The sequence below is a fragment of the Psammomys obesus genome, unplaced genomic scaffold (assembly GCF_907164565.1).
Source record: "Psammomys obesus unplaced genomic scaffold, mPsaObe1.curated_primary_1811, whole genome shotgun sequence".
In the NCBI taxonomy this organism is placed as follows: Eukaryota; Metazoa; Chordata; class Mammalia; order Rodentia; family Muridae; genus Psammomys; species Psammomys obesus.
Genome location: NW_026586589.1, coordinates 8,547,193 through 8,565,942, shown reverse-complemented (window position 1 = coordinate 8,565,942; position 18,750 = coordinate 8,547,193). Strand labels below are relative to the sequence as shown.

The following is an 18,750-nucleotide window of genomic DNA, read 5'->3' as shown; positions in this document are numbered from 1 at the left end:
ATTCATCCCAGAGCTTGCTCCTAAGACTCCCGGCCTCGGGGCTGCCCACGTCCTCGGCTCCTTGAACTTCCCAGTCTCCGCCTCAATCTGGGCCAAAGCGAGTTTCGGCAACAGTCGGCCTCTGCCGGGGACCTCGCTGGGCAGGGAAAGCAGACCTGGAGACGCGGCAGCCCTTCCGCACCGCCGGGAGGAAAGGTGGCACTCGCCTTCAGTCTTTCCCGGTGGGGAGACTCCCGTGGCGCTGCCTCTCGGCGGTCCGCCCCCACCTCCTCCCGGCTTCTGATAGGCTGTTCCAGCTGTCCGTTTCGGAAAAATAAAAAAAGCCTGCGCAGGCTCAGAAAGGCGGAGAACGCAGCTGAGTGTTGGCTACTCGGAGCTGCGGAATCGGTCTGAGATGGTGAGTGTCCACCCCGCGCGAGACGCGCGTCCATCCTCCGGGGTCTCAGTCGCGGGCGTCGCACCGCGGGACCGGGCGGGACCCGCCAGGCGGGGCCTGTGGTCCCAGCCGAGGCGGAGCGCCCGGAAGCTGGCCTGTGGGGGCCGCCCCGAAGGCCGGCTCTGGCTCGCTCGTAGCCTGGCGTTTTGGGCCCTGTTGGGCGAGCCCAGCCTGGCTGCAAGGTTTCGTGGAGTCTGCCGGCCGGCACAGTGGGAGCTTTACGGGCGTTGCCTATCCTCCACTGCTCTGTGAAGCAGGTACGGCCATTAGCGCCATCTTCACATTTGGAATCCAAAGCAGGTCGTCCCAGGGATTCGAACTCTACAACCTTGACTGTCGTCCGTGGGCCCAGTTTGCCTGCTGGTCAGGAACCGGTGGCTCCCACACTGGGGATCCCAAAACCTTCTGCCTATCTTTACAGGTGGTGCTTTCAGACCTCACGAGTTGTACAGAATTCAAAAGGTCTTTTTCCAACGTTAAACCAAACCTCAGAATCTTACGAATGGCATGACAGAGCACGCCTGCAGTCCCCGCGCTTGGGAAGGTTAGGGCAAAAAGATTTACAGTTCAAGGCCAGCCTGCATTATAAAAACGAATCCGTTTTTTTTTTTTACTTAAATTTTTATTTTATGTATGTAAAGTGTCTGCCCCATTAGTGTGCCTGGTGAGGAGGTTAGATCCCTTGGAACTGGACTTACTGATGCCTGTGAGTCACCATATAGGTGCTGGAGTCAAACTCGGGTCCTTTGGAAGAATATCGGAAGTACCGCGCCATCTCTTTAGCCCCCAGAAAACTAAATATAAAAGCAACTGAGAAGGAAAACAGTGGTAGGACCTAGAGCGCTGGTTCTCAACTTGTGGGTCGAGACCCCTTTTCAGGCCGACTATCTCTTTCACAGTGGTCGCATGTCAAATATTTATGAAGTAGCAATGAGAATTTTGTGGGAGGTCACCACAACATGAGGAACTATAGTAAAGTGTCGCAGCATTGGGAAGGTTGAGAACCACTAACCTAGAGGCAACTACTTAGGTACATTGCTTATGGTGTTTTCCTTCAGTTTTTGTTGTAGCCACCACTGACTAGTTGGTTGAGCCTTCTGCGTTTTTCACTATACCACAAAGAATTTCTCCACATCATCAAAACCATTGCAGTCAAATTTTTCACAACACGTGGCTGTAAAAAACAAAATAGGAAACTGAAGAGATGAGCTCCGCCATTGAGTGAGCTTGTGTTCTTACAGAAGACTCGGGTTCAATTGCACCTGCCTCTGCTTCCCAAGTGCTGGTAATAAAGACAGGAGCCACCACACCTGGCACTAGGAGGTATTTGGAAGTGAACAGAGGAATGAATGAATGTGTGTGCATATATACGTCATGTCAGTATGTGTGTGTGTGTATAGGTTTGTGCACATGAATATAGTGACCCAGGAGGCCAGAAGAGGGGTCTAGTTCCCTGGAGCTGGAGTTACAGGTAGCCGTGGATCTCTGTGAATTCAGTGACAGCCAGGGCTATATATATATATAGTAAGACCCTGTCTTTAATACCCTTCCCCCCCAAACCATCATTAAAACAGGCTGTGGATTTGAGCCCTCAGGACCGTACACTCATATTACACACACACACACACACACTTAAAATGTACTTCATTCTAAAGCTGTGTAGTGCCCTCTGCTCATACATTTAGTTCATGGTCTTCTCATATTACACACACACACACACACACTTAAAATGTACTTCATTCTAAAGCTGTGTAGTGCCCTCTGCTCATACATTTAGTTCATGGTCTTCTCTCCAGAGAGTGCTGGTAGGAACTGCCCTCATCTGTGACCCTCTTGCCAGTGTTTCTACAGGAATAGTCCATATTGGTGGAAACTGTTTATTTGAACAGATCTGCCTCTGTTTCCTGAGTGCTGGGATTAAATGTGTGCACCACCACACCGAGCCATTGTTTTACTAGAATTTGGCAAACCAGTTCCATGGTGTACACGTTGTCTCCAGTTCTTAACTCAATGCTGTGGTCTGTAATTTCTGCTTGGTTTTTAAATTTTATTAGATTATTTCCTTATGAAAATTCTCAAGGGAAGAATTTCTGAGAAAAAAGGAGCAGTATTTATGGCTGGTACACTGTATTGTGTAGTTTTCCTAGGTTCTTGATCTCAAGAGCTTTGCCATAATGAAACCAGCATTAAAATAGTCCCACATTGCTATTCATTCGTTTACAAGATGATCCTTTAGGTGTTTGTAATTTATCTTTGATGTTTTCTACCTCCTATTGAACACATTATTTTCCTTAACTATTTTATGGAAATTTGTTTCGTTTGCTTTTTTGAGCCAGGATTTCTCTGTGTAGTCCTGGCTGCCCTGGAACTCACTACATAGACCAGGCTGCCTCCCAAGTGCTAGGATTAAAGGCGTGCACCACCATGCCCAGCTTTTATGTAATGTTTTTAAAGTTATTTTTTTTTTTAAGTTTTCTATATTAGGGATAGAATTCAAGGTCTCGTGCCTGCTAGGCAAGTGTTCTACTACTGAACTGACTGAACATCAGCACTGAATATCATCAGTTTTTTTTTTTTTTGAGACATGTTTCCTATGTAGCTCAGGCTGGCCTGGACCTCATGAAGCTTCCTAAATGCTGAGATACTGGGTGTGGTGGCACCAGACAGGTGGAACACTACATGTTGGAGGCCTGCCTAGGGCATAGAGTGAAAATCTTGTTTCAAAAACAAAAACCAGTAACTGTCTTAGTTATCTTTCTGTTGATGTGAAGAGACACGATCACCATGGCAACTCTTATAAAGGCATTAGTTGGGGCTGGCTTACAGTTTCAGAGAGTCCATTCATCATCATGGTGGGAAGGAGACTGGCATTGCAGTAGCTGGGAGCTTTGCATCCACATCCACAGATGGGGAGCAAGTGGAAAAAGAGAGACAGAAGGCCTAGCATGAATGAGCCTTTGAATCTCAAATCCCACCTATCCCGGGACTTTCTGGGCCATCCAGCCAATGAATAAAGATATGGAGACGTCCACTAACTGGGGACCAAGCATTCAAATAACTACAGCAACTCATAAAGTCTTTCTTTGGGTTTCTGGTTTCAGAGGGTTAAGAGTCTATTATGGTAGTACAAAGGCATGGCAGTAGGAACAGCTGAGAGCTTACATCTTCCTCTGCAAGAGACTAGGGATAACCCAAGTCTCTGGAAACCTCAAAGCCTGCTCCTAGTGACACTTCCTCCCACAAGACTGTGCCTTCTGACACTCCTGAAACACTAATTGGAGGGAGGGGAGGCAAATATTCAAACATGAGCCTATGGGGCCCATTGTCATTCAAGGTGCCACATAAACAAGTTACATATTCTTAAGATGTTTTTAGTGTCAAGCGTCACAGCCGACATAGTAGAGCCCTTTCATGGAGGAGGGAGTCAGGTGGTGGAATAACTTGTGTTTGCCTGCATGTATGTGCCCAAAGATGTCAGAGAGTGTGATGGGTCTCGGAACTCAGGTTGCAGGTAGATGTGAATTGCTATATGAGTGTTGGGAACTAAACCCAGGCGCTCTTCAAGAGAGGTCTACAAATGGTCTTAACTGCTGAGCCATTTCTCCAGCCCCAAGTAAACTTGTGTGTGTCTAACAGAAACAATAGAATAAAGGAAGATATTTAGGTGAGGGCTTTATTAATATTTCATGACCCTAAATTTGCTATGTAGCTGGCACTGGCCTTTGAACTCCTGATCCTTATGCCTTTACTTTCCAAATGCTGGATTACAGACCTACAGCACCACAATTGGCTGACTGGCCATTTGTTCACTTTTTTTTTTTTTTTTCTGTCTGAGCCTTTCAAGTGCTGCGGGTTATAGGAAGAACCACAATGGCCAGCAAAAATGACTGTTTTGAAAAAGAAAATAAACCTGATCTATAATTCCCATTTTATCTAGCTTTATTTCAGAACCTCAAGCTTTCTTGTTTGCAGGCGGTTGAGGCCAAATGGAAAACTTTTTTTTTTTTTGTATTTTATTGTGGAATATCAATCATATATGGAGGAGATGTGTCATGGCCTAGTCTCTCTTAATGTGAACCATCACTTGCAGTGTGTTTGCTGCCTTTCTTGGCCTTTTCTTATTATTGAACATTTCTGTTAGCTTTTGCAGGTGTCACTGCAGCAGGGTCCTTGTTCTATTCCTTTTGTTCCTTGGGGTTGTTTCTACAAGGTGGATTTCCAGTAGGGTGACCAGGACCTCTAGCATTTGACCCTCACATTCAGAACAGTACATGGCATAATAGGAGGTCAGGCTGTGAAATGACTAGGAGACTAGACATGCATGACCACTGATTGTACTGTCCTCCTCAGAGCGAGACCTGCCCTTCAATGCAGGTTCTAGATTTCAGCGGCACCAGGCTGCTTGCCACTTTGTGGGCGGAGCCTTCTGCCTGTCCCTATAGCATCTGGCAATGTTCTTATAGGAAGTGGTGGTGGTGACTGGATTGTCAGGCTATGCCTTCCAGAAAATTAGTTCATTCTGCTATCTTAAGTTGTTTAGGAGGCCTCCAGGCCTAGCTCTTTTGACACAGGGAATGGTAACCCTGTTTCTAAAGACCTGCTATCTATCTATCTATCTATCTATCTATCTATCTATCTATCTATCTACCTACCTACCTACCTATCTACCTATCTACCTATCTAAGAAAGACTCTACATAACCCTTGCTGTCTATGTCTTGCTCACTATGTAGATCAGGCTGGCCTTGAACTCACAGTGATCCACATACCTAGCCTAACTCTCTACCTTGGAGGAACTTCTAAGTAGATTCTGAGCCTCTGGAGGGAGCACCTGGAGAGCAAGTATACTTAAACCAAGTTCCAGCCATGGGGAGAGGAAGGTCAGTTAGGCTCCTGTTTGTGGCTCCTGCTCTGCTGAGATGGAATAATTAGCCCCTGAATCTGACACACATCCCACAGAGGCACAGTCAAGGTCTTTGTTTGAGGGACATCTAGGTTGTTTCCAGTTTCTGGCTATTATGAATAAAGCCACTGTGAACATAGTTGAGCAGTGTCCTTGTGGTATGATGGGGTGTCTTTTGGGTATATGCCCTGGAGTGGTATAGCTGGTCTTGAAGTAGATCTATTCCCAATTTTCTGAAAAACCTCCAGATTGATTCCCATAGTGGTCGTACAAGTTTGCACTCATGCCAGCAATGGAGGAGGGTTCCCCTTGCCCCACATTCTCACCAGCATGTACTATTCTTGAGTTTTTTATCTTAGCCATTTTGGCTTCCATTTCCCTGATTAATACGGATGTCGAGCATTTAAGTGTTCCTTGGCCATTAAAGATTCCTCTGTGGAGAATTCTGTTTAGCTCTGTACTCCTTTTTTTAACTGGATTGTTTTTTTGCCAATTTCTTGAGTTCTTTATATATTTTGAGTATCAGTCCTATCAGATGTAGGGTTGGTGAAGAAGATCTTTTACCAGTCTGTAGGCTACCATTTTTTCCTTTGTCCTTTGCTTTATTAAAAGCTTTTTAGTTTCAAGCGGTCCCATTTTTTTTTTTATTGTTGATCTTAGTGCCTGAGCTGTTTGTGTTCTGTTCAGTTGTCTCCTGTGCCAGTGAGTTCAAATTACTCCCCACTTTTTCTTCCATCCAATTTAGTATATCTGGTTTTATGTTGAGGTCTTTGATCCACTTGGACTTGAGTTTTGTGCAGGGTGATAAATGTGAATCTATTTGCATTCTTCTACATGAAGATATCCAGTTAGACCAGTACCATTTACTGAAGATGCTTTCTTTTTTCAATTGTATAGTTTTGGCTTCTTTGTAAAAACTCAAGTGTTCATGGGCGTGTGGGTTTATTTCTGGGTCTTTGATTTCAATTCCATTAATCAACCTATCTGTTTTCATGCCAATATCATGCAGTTTTTATTACTATTGCTCTGTATTACAGCTTGAGATGAGGGATGGTGATACCTCCAGAAGTTTTTATTGACCAGGATTGTTTTTAGCTCTCCTGAGTTTTTATTCTATATGAAGTTGAGAATTGTTCTTTCAAGGTCTGTAAAGAATTGTTGGAATTTTGATGGGAATTGCATTGAATCTGTAGATTGCTTTTGATAAGATGGCCATTTTTGCTATGTTAATTCTACTGACCAAAGAGCATGGGAGATTTTTCCATCTTCTATTATCTTCAATTTCTTTTTTCAAAGACTTGAAGTTCTTGACAGATAGGTCTTTCACTTGCTTGGTTAGAGTTACACCAAAAATATTTGTGAAGGGTGTTGTTTTCATATATATATATGAAATTTATAATATTTAAGATTTATTATTATTTATACAGTATTCTGCCTACATATAGGCCTGTACACCAGAAGAGGGCACCAGATGTCATTATAGATGGTTATGAGCCACCATGTGGTTGTTGGGAATTGAACTCAGGACATTCAGAAGAACAGCCAGTACTTTTTAACCTCTGAGCCATCTCTCCACCCTTTTTTTTTTTTTCTCAGCCTATTTATTATTTGTATAAAGCAGGACCTCTGTTTTTTGTTTTTGTTTTTGTTTTTTTTTTTAATTTGTATCCCCATTTTGCTGAAGATGTTTATCAGCTATAGGAGTTCTATGGTAGAATTTTTGGGGTTACTATATTGAATAGATATGGATAGAGTGTCTTGACCCTGATTTTAGTGCTTCAAGTTTCTCCATTTGATGTTGGCTATTGGCTTGCTGTATATTGCCTTTATTGTGTTTAGGTATGTATCTTGTATCCCTAATCTCTCCAAGACTTTTATCATGAATGGGCATTGAATTTTGTCAAAGGATTTTTTCAGCATCTAATGAGTGATTATGTGTTTTTTTTCTTTCAGTTTGTTTAGTTGATTACATTGATGGATATTCATATGTTGAACCATCCCTGAATCCCTGGGATGATCATGGTGGATGATATTTTTGATGTGTTTTTTTATTCAGTTTTTTAATTTTGGGGTTTTTGTTTTATTTTCCTGAGACAGGATTTCTCTGTGTAGGGTTGGCTGTTTTGGAACTCTCTTGTTGACCAGGCTGGCCTTGAACTCTGAGATGTCTGCCTCTGCCTCCCAAGTGTTGGGACTAAAGGCATGTGCCACTTCTGCCCAGCCTAGTTTTTGAGTATTTTATTGAGTATTTTTACATCAGTGTTCATAAGGGAAGCTGGTCTGAAATTCTTTGTTGAGTCTTTGTGAGGCTTCGGTATCATAGTGACTGTGGCCTCATAGAATGAATTTGTAATATTCTGTTTCTATTTTGTGGAATAGTTTGAGGACTGTTGGTATCAGCGCTTCTTTAAAGGTCTGGTAGAAGTCTATGCAAAAACCAGCTGGTCCTGGGTGATTTTTGGTTGGGAGGCTTAATAACTGTTTTTACTTACTTAGGGTTTATAGGTATATTTAAATTATTTACCTGATAGTCATTTAACTTTGGTAAATGGTATCTTTCAAGAAAGTTGTCCACTTTGTATAGATTTTCCAATTTTGTGGTGTACAGGTTTTTGAAGTAAGACCTAATGATTCTTTGGTTTTCCTTGGTGTATGCTGTGTCCTTTTCATTTCTGAATTTGATAATTTAGATATTGTCACTCTGCCTTTTGGTTTGGCTAAGGGTTTGTCTGTCTTGTTGATTTTCTCAATGATCCAACTCTTGGTGTCATTCTTTTGTTAAATTGTTTTTTCTGTGCCTGCTCTAGCTCCCAAGTAATGACACACAGATCTATTACACTTCTTTGTAAGCTTCAAGCACTACATCTAGGCAGATACTCATCTATTCTAACCCAACTATGCTGGCCTGGCCTATTTGTCAGCCATGTGCCCTGTTACCTGCCATGTGCTCTCACCCTGGCTTCTTCCACTCCATCATGTCCTCTTGGAGACTCCCTCATGGTGACCTCCTTTCTCATGGCAACCTTCTCCTCTCTCCTCCACCTGGGGCCTTCCTCTAAGATGGAAAGCCCCACTTTAACTCTCCTCCCAGCTATAGGCTGTTCAGTTCTTTATTAACCAATCAGAGGTGATGGAGAACAATTTTTACGAAACATCGAGACAGGAGATGCCTTGTAGAAATGACAGTGCCAACGCTGGGCTGCGACCAGATCTCTGGGTACAGAAATCAGCATTTGAATGCACAGTGCACAAAACCAACCCCCAATAATTTATTGTATTATTCTTTCTGATTTATTGATTTCAGCCTTGAGTTTATTTCTTTACTACTCCTGAGTATGTTTGCTTCTTTTTGTTCTTGAGCTTTCAAGTGTGTTGTTAAGTTGCTGGTATGGGATCTCTTCAAATTCTTAATGCTAGGAACTTTCCTCTTAGCATTGCTTTGTGTCCCATAGGTTTGGGTATGTTGTGCATTTTCATTGAATTCTAGAAAGTCTTATTTCTTCATAGACCAAGTGGTCACTGAATAGAAAGTTATTCAGTTTCCACCTGTTTATAAACTTTATGTTTCTGTTGTTGAAATCCTGCTTAAATCCATGGTGGTCTGATAAGATACAGGGTGTTATTTCACTTTTCTTATATCCTTTAAGACTTGTTTTGTGGTCAAGTATATAATCAGTTTTGGAGAAGTTTCGTGAGGTGCTGAGAAGGTGTTTTCTTTTGTGTTTGGGTAAAATTTTCTGTAGGCATGTTAGGTCTATTTGATTCATAACACCACTTAGTTTCATTATTTCTGTTTAGTTTCAGCCTGGATAACCTGTCCATTGGTGAGAGTAGGGTATTGAAGTCTCCCACTATTAATGAGTATGGTTCGATGTGTGATTTTAAGCTTAAATTTTTTTTAATCAAATATGGGTGCCCTTGCATTTGGGGCATAGATATTCATTATTGAGATGTCATCTTGGTGGATTTTTCCTTTTGAGTATGAAGTGTTCTTTCCCATCTCTTTTGATTAATTTTGGTTGAAAGTATTTTATTAGATATTAGAATGGCTATTCCAGCTTGCTTCTTGGGTCTATTTGCTTGAAAATCCTTTTCCAGCCCTTTAGATTCAGGTAATGTCTGCCTTTGTATACAGCAGAATGTGGGATCCTGTTTTTGCATCCGTTATTTAGCCAGTGTCTTTTAAATTGGGGAATTTAGTCCATTGACGGTGAGAGAGATTAATTACCAGTAATTGTCAATTCCTGTTATATTGATGAGGGTGGTGGTGGTTTGTGTGTGTTGTTGGTGTGAAGTTATTTCTTGTGTTTTCTTGGGTGTAGTTAACCTCCTTGCATTGGAGTTTTCCTTCTAGTGCCTCTGTAGGGCTGGATTTGTGGAAAGATACTGTTTAAATTTGGTGTTGTCTTAGAATATCTTCTTTTCTCCATCTATGGTGATTGAAAGTTTTGCTGGGTATAGCAGTCTGGCATCTGTGGTCTCTTAGAGACTACAAGACATCTGTCCAGATCCTTGTGGCTTTTAAAGTCTCTGTTGAGAAGTCTGGTATAATTCTAATAGGTCTGTCTTTATATGTTATTCCACTTTTAATATTCTTTGTTTTGTACATTTAGTGATTATGTGGTAGGTGGATTTTATTTTTTGGTCTAATCTGTTTGGTGTTCTGTAAGCTTCATGTACATTTGTAGGCATCTCTTTAGGTTAGGAAAATTTTCTTCTATGATTTTGTTGAAAATATTTTCTGGGCCTTTGAGCTGAGAGTCTTCTGTTCTTATTATCCTTAGGATTGGTCTTTAAATACTGTCCCAGATTTCTTGGATGTTTTATGTCAGGAACTTTGTTTTTTTGAGTCAGGGTTTCTCTCTGTGGCCTCGGTTGTCCTAGACTCACTTTGTAGACCAGGCTGGCCTTGAACTGACAGAGATCCTGCTATAGTGTTGAGATTACAGGTATGAACCACAGCTCCCAGCTGTGTCAGAAACCTATAGACTTAACTTTTTCTTTGACTGATGTATCAATTTCTTCAATTCTATCTTCTATACCTGAGATTCTCTTTTTCATCTCTTATATTCTCTTGGTGATGTCTGCATAGGTAGTTCCTGTTCTCTTCCCTATGTTTTCCATCTCCAAGTTTCCCTCACTTTATGTTTTCTTTATTGCTTCTATTTCCACTTTAAGGTCTTCAACAGGTTTATTATTTTTCTTCACCTGCTTGTGTTTTCCTGTATTTCTTTAAGGGACTTATTAATTTCCTCTTTAAAGGCCTCTGTCATCTTCATAATATAGGATTTAAGATCATTGTCTTGTGCTTCAGCTGTGTTAGGATATTCAGAGCTTGCTGTAGTAAGATAGCTGGGTTCTAGTGGTGCTGTATTGCTCTGGCTCATGTTGACTGTGTTCTTAAGCTGGCCTTTAGCCATCTGGTTGTCCCTGGTGTTGGCAGGGCTGGTAGTCCCTTGATGGCAGCAGACCTCTGGGAATGCAGGTAGAGCTGTGCTTGATAGTTTTACATGAACTTAAAAGCTTAAGTTATTATTTCAGTTCACAAATGCAGATGTACCAGGGGCTGTCCACACAGGACACAGGAGGCTGCAGCTTGGAGAATAGCAAAACAGAGGCCCTGTCCTCCCTATTTGTTTTTTAAAGGGGTGGTGGTGCACTTCTTTAATCCTAGCCCTCAGGAGACAGAGAGGCAATCTTTGAGTTTGAGGCCAGCCTGGCCTACAGAGTTCGTTCCAGGAAAACCAGGGCTATGTAGAGACCGAGTTTCAAAAACAACAAAAAAATAGACAAGAGATGTGACTTGGAGAATAGATGGAAAGTTAAAGTCTTGAAGTGACAAATTGGAAGCATGAATGACAGAAGACAACTCCAGACATCTCATTGTCTGCTCTATTGACAGTTTCCATGTGCTAGGACATCCCACCTTGAGCAGTTTCTGAATAATCAGAGTTGGCCTCTTCCTGAGACATATTTCCTGTTCCTATATGCCAAGTGTCTCCCCGTCGAGGTTGACAGCTTATTAAGTCACTGAGTTTATCCTTGTGGGGTCATTTTACTCCCTTTGATGTTGAGCCACAAATAACAAAGTACCTCCTTCCTGTTAAAAACTGTTCAGTTTTTCTTTTTACCATTCATAATATAGTGCCGTATGTGTGAGTCATGGGGGTGTCTGAACTCCAGGGAATGGTGTTTATATTCTGGTCTCAAATAGCTGATTGGAGGGAGGGGATAACTGCCTGGTGGAAAGGGGCCAGAACCAGTGCTCCTCATAGTGGGGCAGAAGCTCTAGGTGCCTTGCTGAGCAGCTCTGGAGCAGTGTCAAACCCCTGGGTGTTACTCACTTTTAGATGAATGTGCCATTCATCTGCTGGACTCTGAAGTTTTAATCCAGCCTACCTCTTGACTCCTAATCTTGGTGTCCTTTTGTGGCAGGCAGAAGTGGAGGAAACACTCAAGAGACTTCAGAGCCAGAAAGGAGTGCAAGGAATCATTGTGGTGAACACAGAAGGTAGGCCCTCAATCCATGGTCTGCACCCAGGCAGGTCTCTAGAAAACAGCTCAGACACGGCATATATAGCCTTTCCTCAATCCCCTCATGAACCCAGATCCATTCTAATTTTCTTTAAAACATTTCCAAAGTTCTAATACTATGCTTGGGACTTTTTTCTTTGGACAAGGTCTTGCTGTATAACCTTAGCTATCCTGGAACTCATGATCTTCCTGCATCCACCTCCCATGTGCTAGAGCTAAAGGCATGCACCACCTGTCTTAGAAATCTTAGTTTAGTAAATAGTTCTACTGCCCTGACAGCTCACAGCTGTCAATAATCCATGCTTTTCAAACCATTGTACTTCTCTAGTGATAGAGTTGTTAAGACTTTATTTTTGAGGTAAGGTCCCACTATGTAGATTGGGATGTCCTCAAACTCACAAGAGATCCTTTGCCTCCTGTGTGATGGGATTAACATGTCCACCATCAGAGTGAGAAATAGTGCCAAATGCCTTTAATCCCAGCATGTGGGAGGCACAGAATGAGTCTGAGGCTGGCCTACACAGTTCCAGGACTGTGTAGAGAGACCCTGTTTCAGAAAAAACAAGAGCCCCTTTAAGCAAAAATTTAAAGTGTCAGTACATTTTTTTTTATTTTTTATTTTTTAATGAGACACTGTTTCACTATGTAGCCAGCACTAGCCTGGAACTCTTGTGTAGTCCACAGTTGCCTAGAATGTATGACATTTCTTCTACCTGCATCTGTCAGGCTAGGGTTACAAACCTGAGTCACCAGGCTCAACTAAGTACAGTATTGGTTAATCTATATTGCTCCTACTCTGTGTGCTCACTAGATGGATATCCATTTGTAGTGATTCTGCTTTTTTTGATAGTTCTCCAGCCAGTTGTGCCCAAAGCTCTTCTCTTCTGGGGAATAAGCTTACTTAAATGGCTGGTAAGATGCTGACTCTAAGGGACCTAGCCAAAAACACCCACTTAGTGCCAATTCTGAGGACAGGTGCTTTATTCCTGAAAGTAGCCCTGTTACCTGTATTTATTGAGAAAACTTGAGTTTAGAAATTTAATTGATAGGTGCACACCTTTAATCCCAGCACTCAGGAAGCACAGGCAGGTGGTTCTCTTTGAGTTTGAGGCCAGCCTGGTCTACAGACCTAGTTCTAGGACAGGGCTACACAGAGAAACCTTGTCTTGAAGAGAAGGAAAAAAGAAATAAAAAGAAATTTAATTGATTGGCTCTCATTACAAAGACATGATCTTTTCTAAAATTTGTTTTTATTTTATGCATGTGGATATTTCTGCGTGCATGTAAGTATGTACCGTGTGTGTAGTACGCAAAGAGGCCAGAAGAGGTTGTCAGATCCCCTAGAACTGGAGTTACAGAAGGTTGTGAGCTGCCATATGGGTGCTGGGAATCAAACTTAGGTCCTCTGGAAGAGCCAGAGGCCTGCCTGCCTCTGCTTCCCAAGTGCTAAGTCAGTTCGAGCTTAGTACTACAAAGGAGCACCTCTCCTATTGCTTGGACCCAGCCAGGCAGGGTGGGCCAAGGAAAAGGAGCATGGAGTTGATCCCATAGGCCTATATTTCAATCCTTACCATTTGTATGGGCAAATCACCTCATTATTCAGGGCTCCTGTTGCCTGGAAGCCAGTGAACATGATGATGCCACTCCCTGGCACACAAGGTCAGCACTGTGCCTTTCATATAGCAAGCCTTCTGGAAGTAATGACATCAATTGCTGTTAGCCAGATGTCCTAGAATTAGGGATGTGAGTTAAGACACTGAACAGAAAGGGGCCTGCATGAACTGCTACATTCCTGTTCTTCCCCCAGGCATTCCCATCAAGAGCACCATGGACAATCCCACTACTACACAATATGCCAACCTCATGCACAACTTCATCTTGAAGGCCCGGAGCACTGTGCGTGAAATTGACCCCCAGAATGACCTGACCTTCCTTCGAATTCGCTCCAAGAAAAACGAAATTATGGTGGCACCGGGTAAGGGTTCTTGTACCTTCACATTTAGTTTCAGAACCTGTAGCAGGTTCTCTGTGGCTTATCAGGATTGGTGTCCGCAGGTTCGAGGTAGGCTTGGGAGGGTGGGCAGAGTCAAGTTCCTCACTGCCTAGTCACTATCAAGTGGGGTTCACCAGCAGCTCTTCGGCAAAGCCTCATGGAAGAATTGTGGTTTCATGAGGGAGAAAGACACAAACATAAGTGCTGATCATTCTCAACTTGGGACATGGAAGGTTGATCAAGTCTTGGGCAATCAACAAAGATTTCTAAGAAGCAGGAAAGTTAGAGCTGAGTCTTAAGGGCCAGGAAACTATGAGTCAGAGGGGTGGAAAAGCTATTTCTTTATGAAAAAGAATTAATAGACCTGTCTCCAACCTATGCAGCCAGACTGCTATTTTGAGTTGTTGGTGAAAAGCTTGGCTGGGCAGTACAAGCAAGCCTGTGTTTAGTCCCGGGATCGTTCTCACTGTAGTGAGATGCTCACATTGGGAGGAGCCCACAAGGATGGGAAGTGCACAGGGGAGGCATGGGCTTCCTCCTGCTCTGCCTCATCTAGCTCACACAGACTAGAGTGGCAGACAGGCTCTACAGGACTTTGTGGTCACCTCTCTCCCTGAGTCTCAGCCTGGCTGGACGTGCAGGAGCTTTTATGTGACAGTGCCTCGGGCTACAGAACTTGACTATAAAAGGAAGTTATGAAAGTGAGACTTGGGTCCAATTAAGAAGGGGCCTCAGACTCCAGAGTCAGCTATGTGGATCTGATCCTATGAGCTGAGGTGCTTAGGGTAAGAAGTGATATGAGTTGGGGTGCTGGGCAAGGTGGTGCATTCTTTTAATCTCAGCACTCAGGAGGCAGAGGCAGGTGGATCTCTAAGTTCAAGGTCAGCCTGGTTTACGTAGTGAGTTCCAGGACAACCAGGGCTACACGGAGAAAACCCTGTGTAAACCAGTGTGGCTTCTATTCCCAGGTCTGCTCTTGTTCCCGCCCATTCTGCTTGGCTAGAAAGATTGGAGGGAGAACCAGTCGCTCGTAAAAGAATAAATAGTCAGTGTATTTATTCTAAAAATGTGCTGTGCATGCTTAATTAACATAGCTCTAGCCAACTAATGCTCTCCACAACATCTATAAAACATCAGGGGGGAAGGCTGGCTGTTGTGATCCTCTGGGATGTGCCCCATCAGAAAGAATATGTTAAGATCACAGAACAGCAGGGCTTTTAATCCCAGGAGGCAGAGGCAAGCAGATCTCAGAGTTCAAGGCTAGCCTGGTCTACAAAGTAAGTCCAGGACAGCCAAGGCTACACAGAGAAACTCTGTCTGGAGGGGGGGGGGGAATCATAGAGCTAAACCTTGCAATCAAATTTGAATGAAAAGTCCAGCCCTACCCCAGCTTCCTGCTATGGGACTATGGAGGACAGATCTCCATTTCCCTAAAACTAGGATTGGGAATCATCTTTCTATTTAGTGGTTTATGTCCCTGCAGATTTGAGATGACCAGCATCAGACTTAAGAAACTCAGTGTAAAGGATAGAGGACATGCCAGAGATGAACACTTGGTAGACAGTGGCTCTCCATCTAAAGACCATACAGGTCTCAGAGCTCAGTGCAAAAGCACCTTGAATTTGTCCTTCAGGGCCCATGGACATTCAAAGTTCCTTGGTGCTTGAGTTCTCATGGGGTTCACAAGCTCAGTGGAGGTAAGTGCCCTTCACATGGGCAGCATATAGAGGTCTGCAAGATGCTGGCACTTGACTTGAAAGTGTTCATCTCTGGCATGTCCTCTATCCTTTACACTGAGTTTCTAAGTAAATCTTAAAAAAAAAAAAGTTCCTGCTCTCATAGACCTATTGTGGAAAACAGAAAATGTAGCTAAGTAGCTATGGAAAGACGGCGAGTCCCAATAGGATGATGATATGTGAGAAAGCCCCTGGGAGGGGGATGCAGCAGTGTAGCGGCCCCAAGAAACAACACTGTTTATGGCTACCTCAACATGTCACACAAACTTGGGCATCACTAGTGTAAGTGAGATACATGGCCCAGACAGATTTACTATGTATATAGTTTTGCCTGCATGTACACCTGCACACTAGAAGAGGGCACCAGATCTCATTATAGATGGTTGCTGGGAATTGAACTCAGGACCTCTGGAACTGCAGACAGTTCTCTTGGGCTGCAGCCCAAGAGCAGGAACTTACAAGCACAGTATTTATTAAACAGATGGCTTTTGTTGTTTTGAGATAAGGTTTCTCTACATAGCCCCACTGTTCTGGAACGGTAGACCAAGCTAGCCTTAAACTCAGTGGTCCGACTGCCTCTGCCTCACAGGTGCTGGGATCAAAAGCATGTGACTTTAATTTCCTCCCATTACAGAGATCCCCCTATTGTGGGTCAGGGTGGATTCAATAAAGGGGTAGGGGTAAGGATGTCTGGGTGTCTGGGACATGCTATCTAAATATCTTTGTATCTTTGTATTTGTGCCTGGGAATATGTATGTCCATGCATTATCAGTTGAGGTCAAAGGATGGCACCAGATCCCCCTGGAACTGGAGCAACAGAATATTGAGCTACCATGTGAGTGCCAAGAAGTAACTGCAGGTCCTCTGCAAGAGCAGTTAAGTGCTCTTAACCAGTTGCTGTCTCTCCAGCCTCAGATGAAAATGAGTAGTATATACTTCTGTGTACCCAGTTTCATGTGGTCAATACAGAAATGCTGAGTTTGGGGCCAGAACCTCTGTGAGTAGGGTTTGACTGCCTGAGCACTGCCCCAGGGCAGCCCTAGCATGGGTCAGGCCCAGCAGAGACTTGGAGGGGAGGCTTATGGTCCTACCATGCACTGTGAGCCGACCGGACTGACCCTGCCTGGAAGAAAAAGGTCCAGTTTCTTCTTACTTACATGGACTGCTTGTGGCTTCTTAGTTTAGCCCTTCATATTTAATAAATCAACATATTTAAGTTTCACGTATTAACCTCACTGATGCAGCACAAACAGCCTTACCCCATATCCATGGCTGTCCAGATGACTCAGGCAGTAAAGGCTCTTGGAGCCAGGCCTGACCACCTGAGCTCGAGCCTTGGCATATCCATGGTAGAAGGAAAAAGTCCTTCAAAAGTCCTGCAAGAACCACTCTTGTGCATGCTAGGACATATGCACAAGCACACAGAGAGCAAATTTTAAAGTGTACAGTTTAGAACATAGCCTTCCACAGGTACATGAAGCAGTTAGGTGTCATGGCTTTGTTAGTAAGATGCTAGAGCACTAGCACCTGCCTAGAGTGACCTGAGAAAGTTGATCCATGACAAGAGTAATAGTGGCATAGCTATTAGCTGTGATAGACAGTCAGGTGCCTAGAACTTAATGGCAGCTGCTGTATACTTGCAGACTACTGTCAACAAGATCAGAGCATTCATGGCAGACATCCACATGTCTTAAGCATATTGCAAAGCTTCGGTTGACATGCTGTGTTGAGCAGCGGACTTGCATCTAAAACACATAAATGAATTTGGGATTGAGGGTATTGCTCAGTGCACTTGTGTGGCATCTACAAGACTCTGACTTTGAGGCTAGTACCATGATCAAAATCAGGGAGCTCTGCCCTGTTTTCTTGATAAATGAGGCCTATCCACTTCCATGGAGAGTCTGATTCATGAGATTGTATTGGAAAGTGCTTCAAAGAAGCAAATAACTTCCTGTGACCTTTCAAAGTATTCTTTGGGGGTGGGGTTGCATACTGTAGAATGTAGAGATCAGCAACAGGCTTATTAGGGTGAATCAAGGTGTCTATCAACCACACTATTGAAATTAACATAAATCTCACAGTGTGTGTGTGTGCACGCGCACAGGCACATGCATACTCAAGTACAGAGGTTAGACTACAATCCTTAGGATCTGGTCTTTCCTTCCACCATGTGGAACTCAGGTTACCAGGTTATCTAAGCCCACAAATCTTATTTAATAATAAAAATTAAAAGAGTATGCTACAGAGTGTTCACTGCCCTGCAGTGAAGTGCAAGTGAAGACTCCACTTCCCAATAGCCACTTGGCAGGAGACAGTAAGAAACTTGTAGGTTATCCTGTTCCTGGCTGTGGAAAGTAGCCTGCCACTGGTGCTCTTCTGGAAGCATTCTTTTCTCCTGCAGTTCACGCTTACATGATAAGCGTAAGGAGCTACTGCTAACCTTTCTCCTGGTTTACATTTAGTGATTTATTTTTCTGTTTTTCTCTTTCCAGATAAAGACTATTTCCTGATTGTGATTCAGAATCCAACTGAATAAGGCACTGTTTTGGCTTCTTGTGTCATTCCTTAATTTAATGCCCCCCCAAGAATAAGTGTTAATCATGTCAGTGGGCACATGCTGGTTGCCTAAGAGCCCATGTAGGCCATGCCATTGATGAAGGGTAACTCTGCCCACCCCACCAAGGAGTGCCTCTGATGATCCAGTCAGTTCCCAGGGAAGCCCAGTTCTCATTTCCAGGCTTTGGAATAAGAGCTTATAATAAGCCCACACCCAGCTTCCTTCTGACCTTCAGTTCACTTTGTCACCCTTGGAAAGCCTGTGTTTTTCTTTGACTAAAAATAACTTCAAACCCCACCCTGGCTGTTGTGTCTTTACTATATCGGAAAGGCCTATTCCTATGTTAGCACATGGTCAGCTGACCAAACCCATGGCTTCTAGCCACTGGCAGGTTTTCACAGTGCTGGGCCTGCTTCTAACACCTGCAGCACACTTCCTGAACAAGGCTTGGTATGTGTTGGTGCCCTGGTTCCTGGGCCTCTTCGCCTTAGACACCATTTTCATCATCATCATCTACTCTTGCCAATGATTCTCTATTGCATTGCAAGCAAGAGAATGTGTTCCTGAGTATCCTCAATGCACCTGGTGATGT

The 18,750-nt window shown here is 43.4% G+C and overlaps 1 protein-coding gene across 1 annotated transcript; it reads left to right on the top strand.

Annotated features, from left to right (window-relative positions):
* Positions 1-128: 128 nt before the first annotated feature.
* Positions 129-18,455, top strand: Dynlrb1 (dynein light chain roadblock-type 1). Its single transcript, XM_055602415.1, has 4 exons — positions 129-397; positions 11,774-11,849; positions 13,680-13,847; positions 18,094-18,455. Exons 1-4 carry the CDS (start codon positions 395-397, stop codon positions 18,135-18,137), a joined length of 291 nt encoding a protein of 96 aa, XP_055458390.1. The 5' UTR covers positions 129-394; the 3' UTR covers positions 18,138-18,455.
* The last annotated feature ends 295 nt before the right edge of the window (positions 18,456-18,750 follow it).

Bases quoted from the DNA above. Each gene is read 5' to 3' on its own strand.
- Dynlrb1 (XM_055602415.1), top strand. The intron at 11,850-13,679 runs GTAGGCCCTCAA...TTCTTCCCCCAG, and splicing joins CATTGTGGTGAACACAGAAG to GCATTCCCATCAAGAGCACC. The intron at 13,848-18,093 runs GTAAGGGTTCTT...TTCTCTTTCCAG, and splicing joins CGAAATTATGGTGGCACCGG to ATAAAGACTATTTCCTGATT.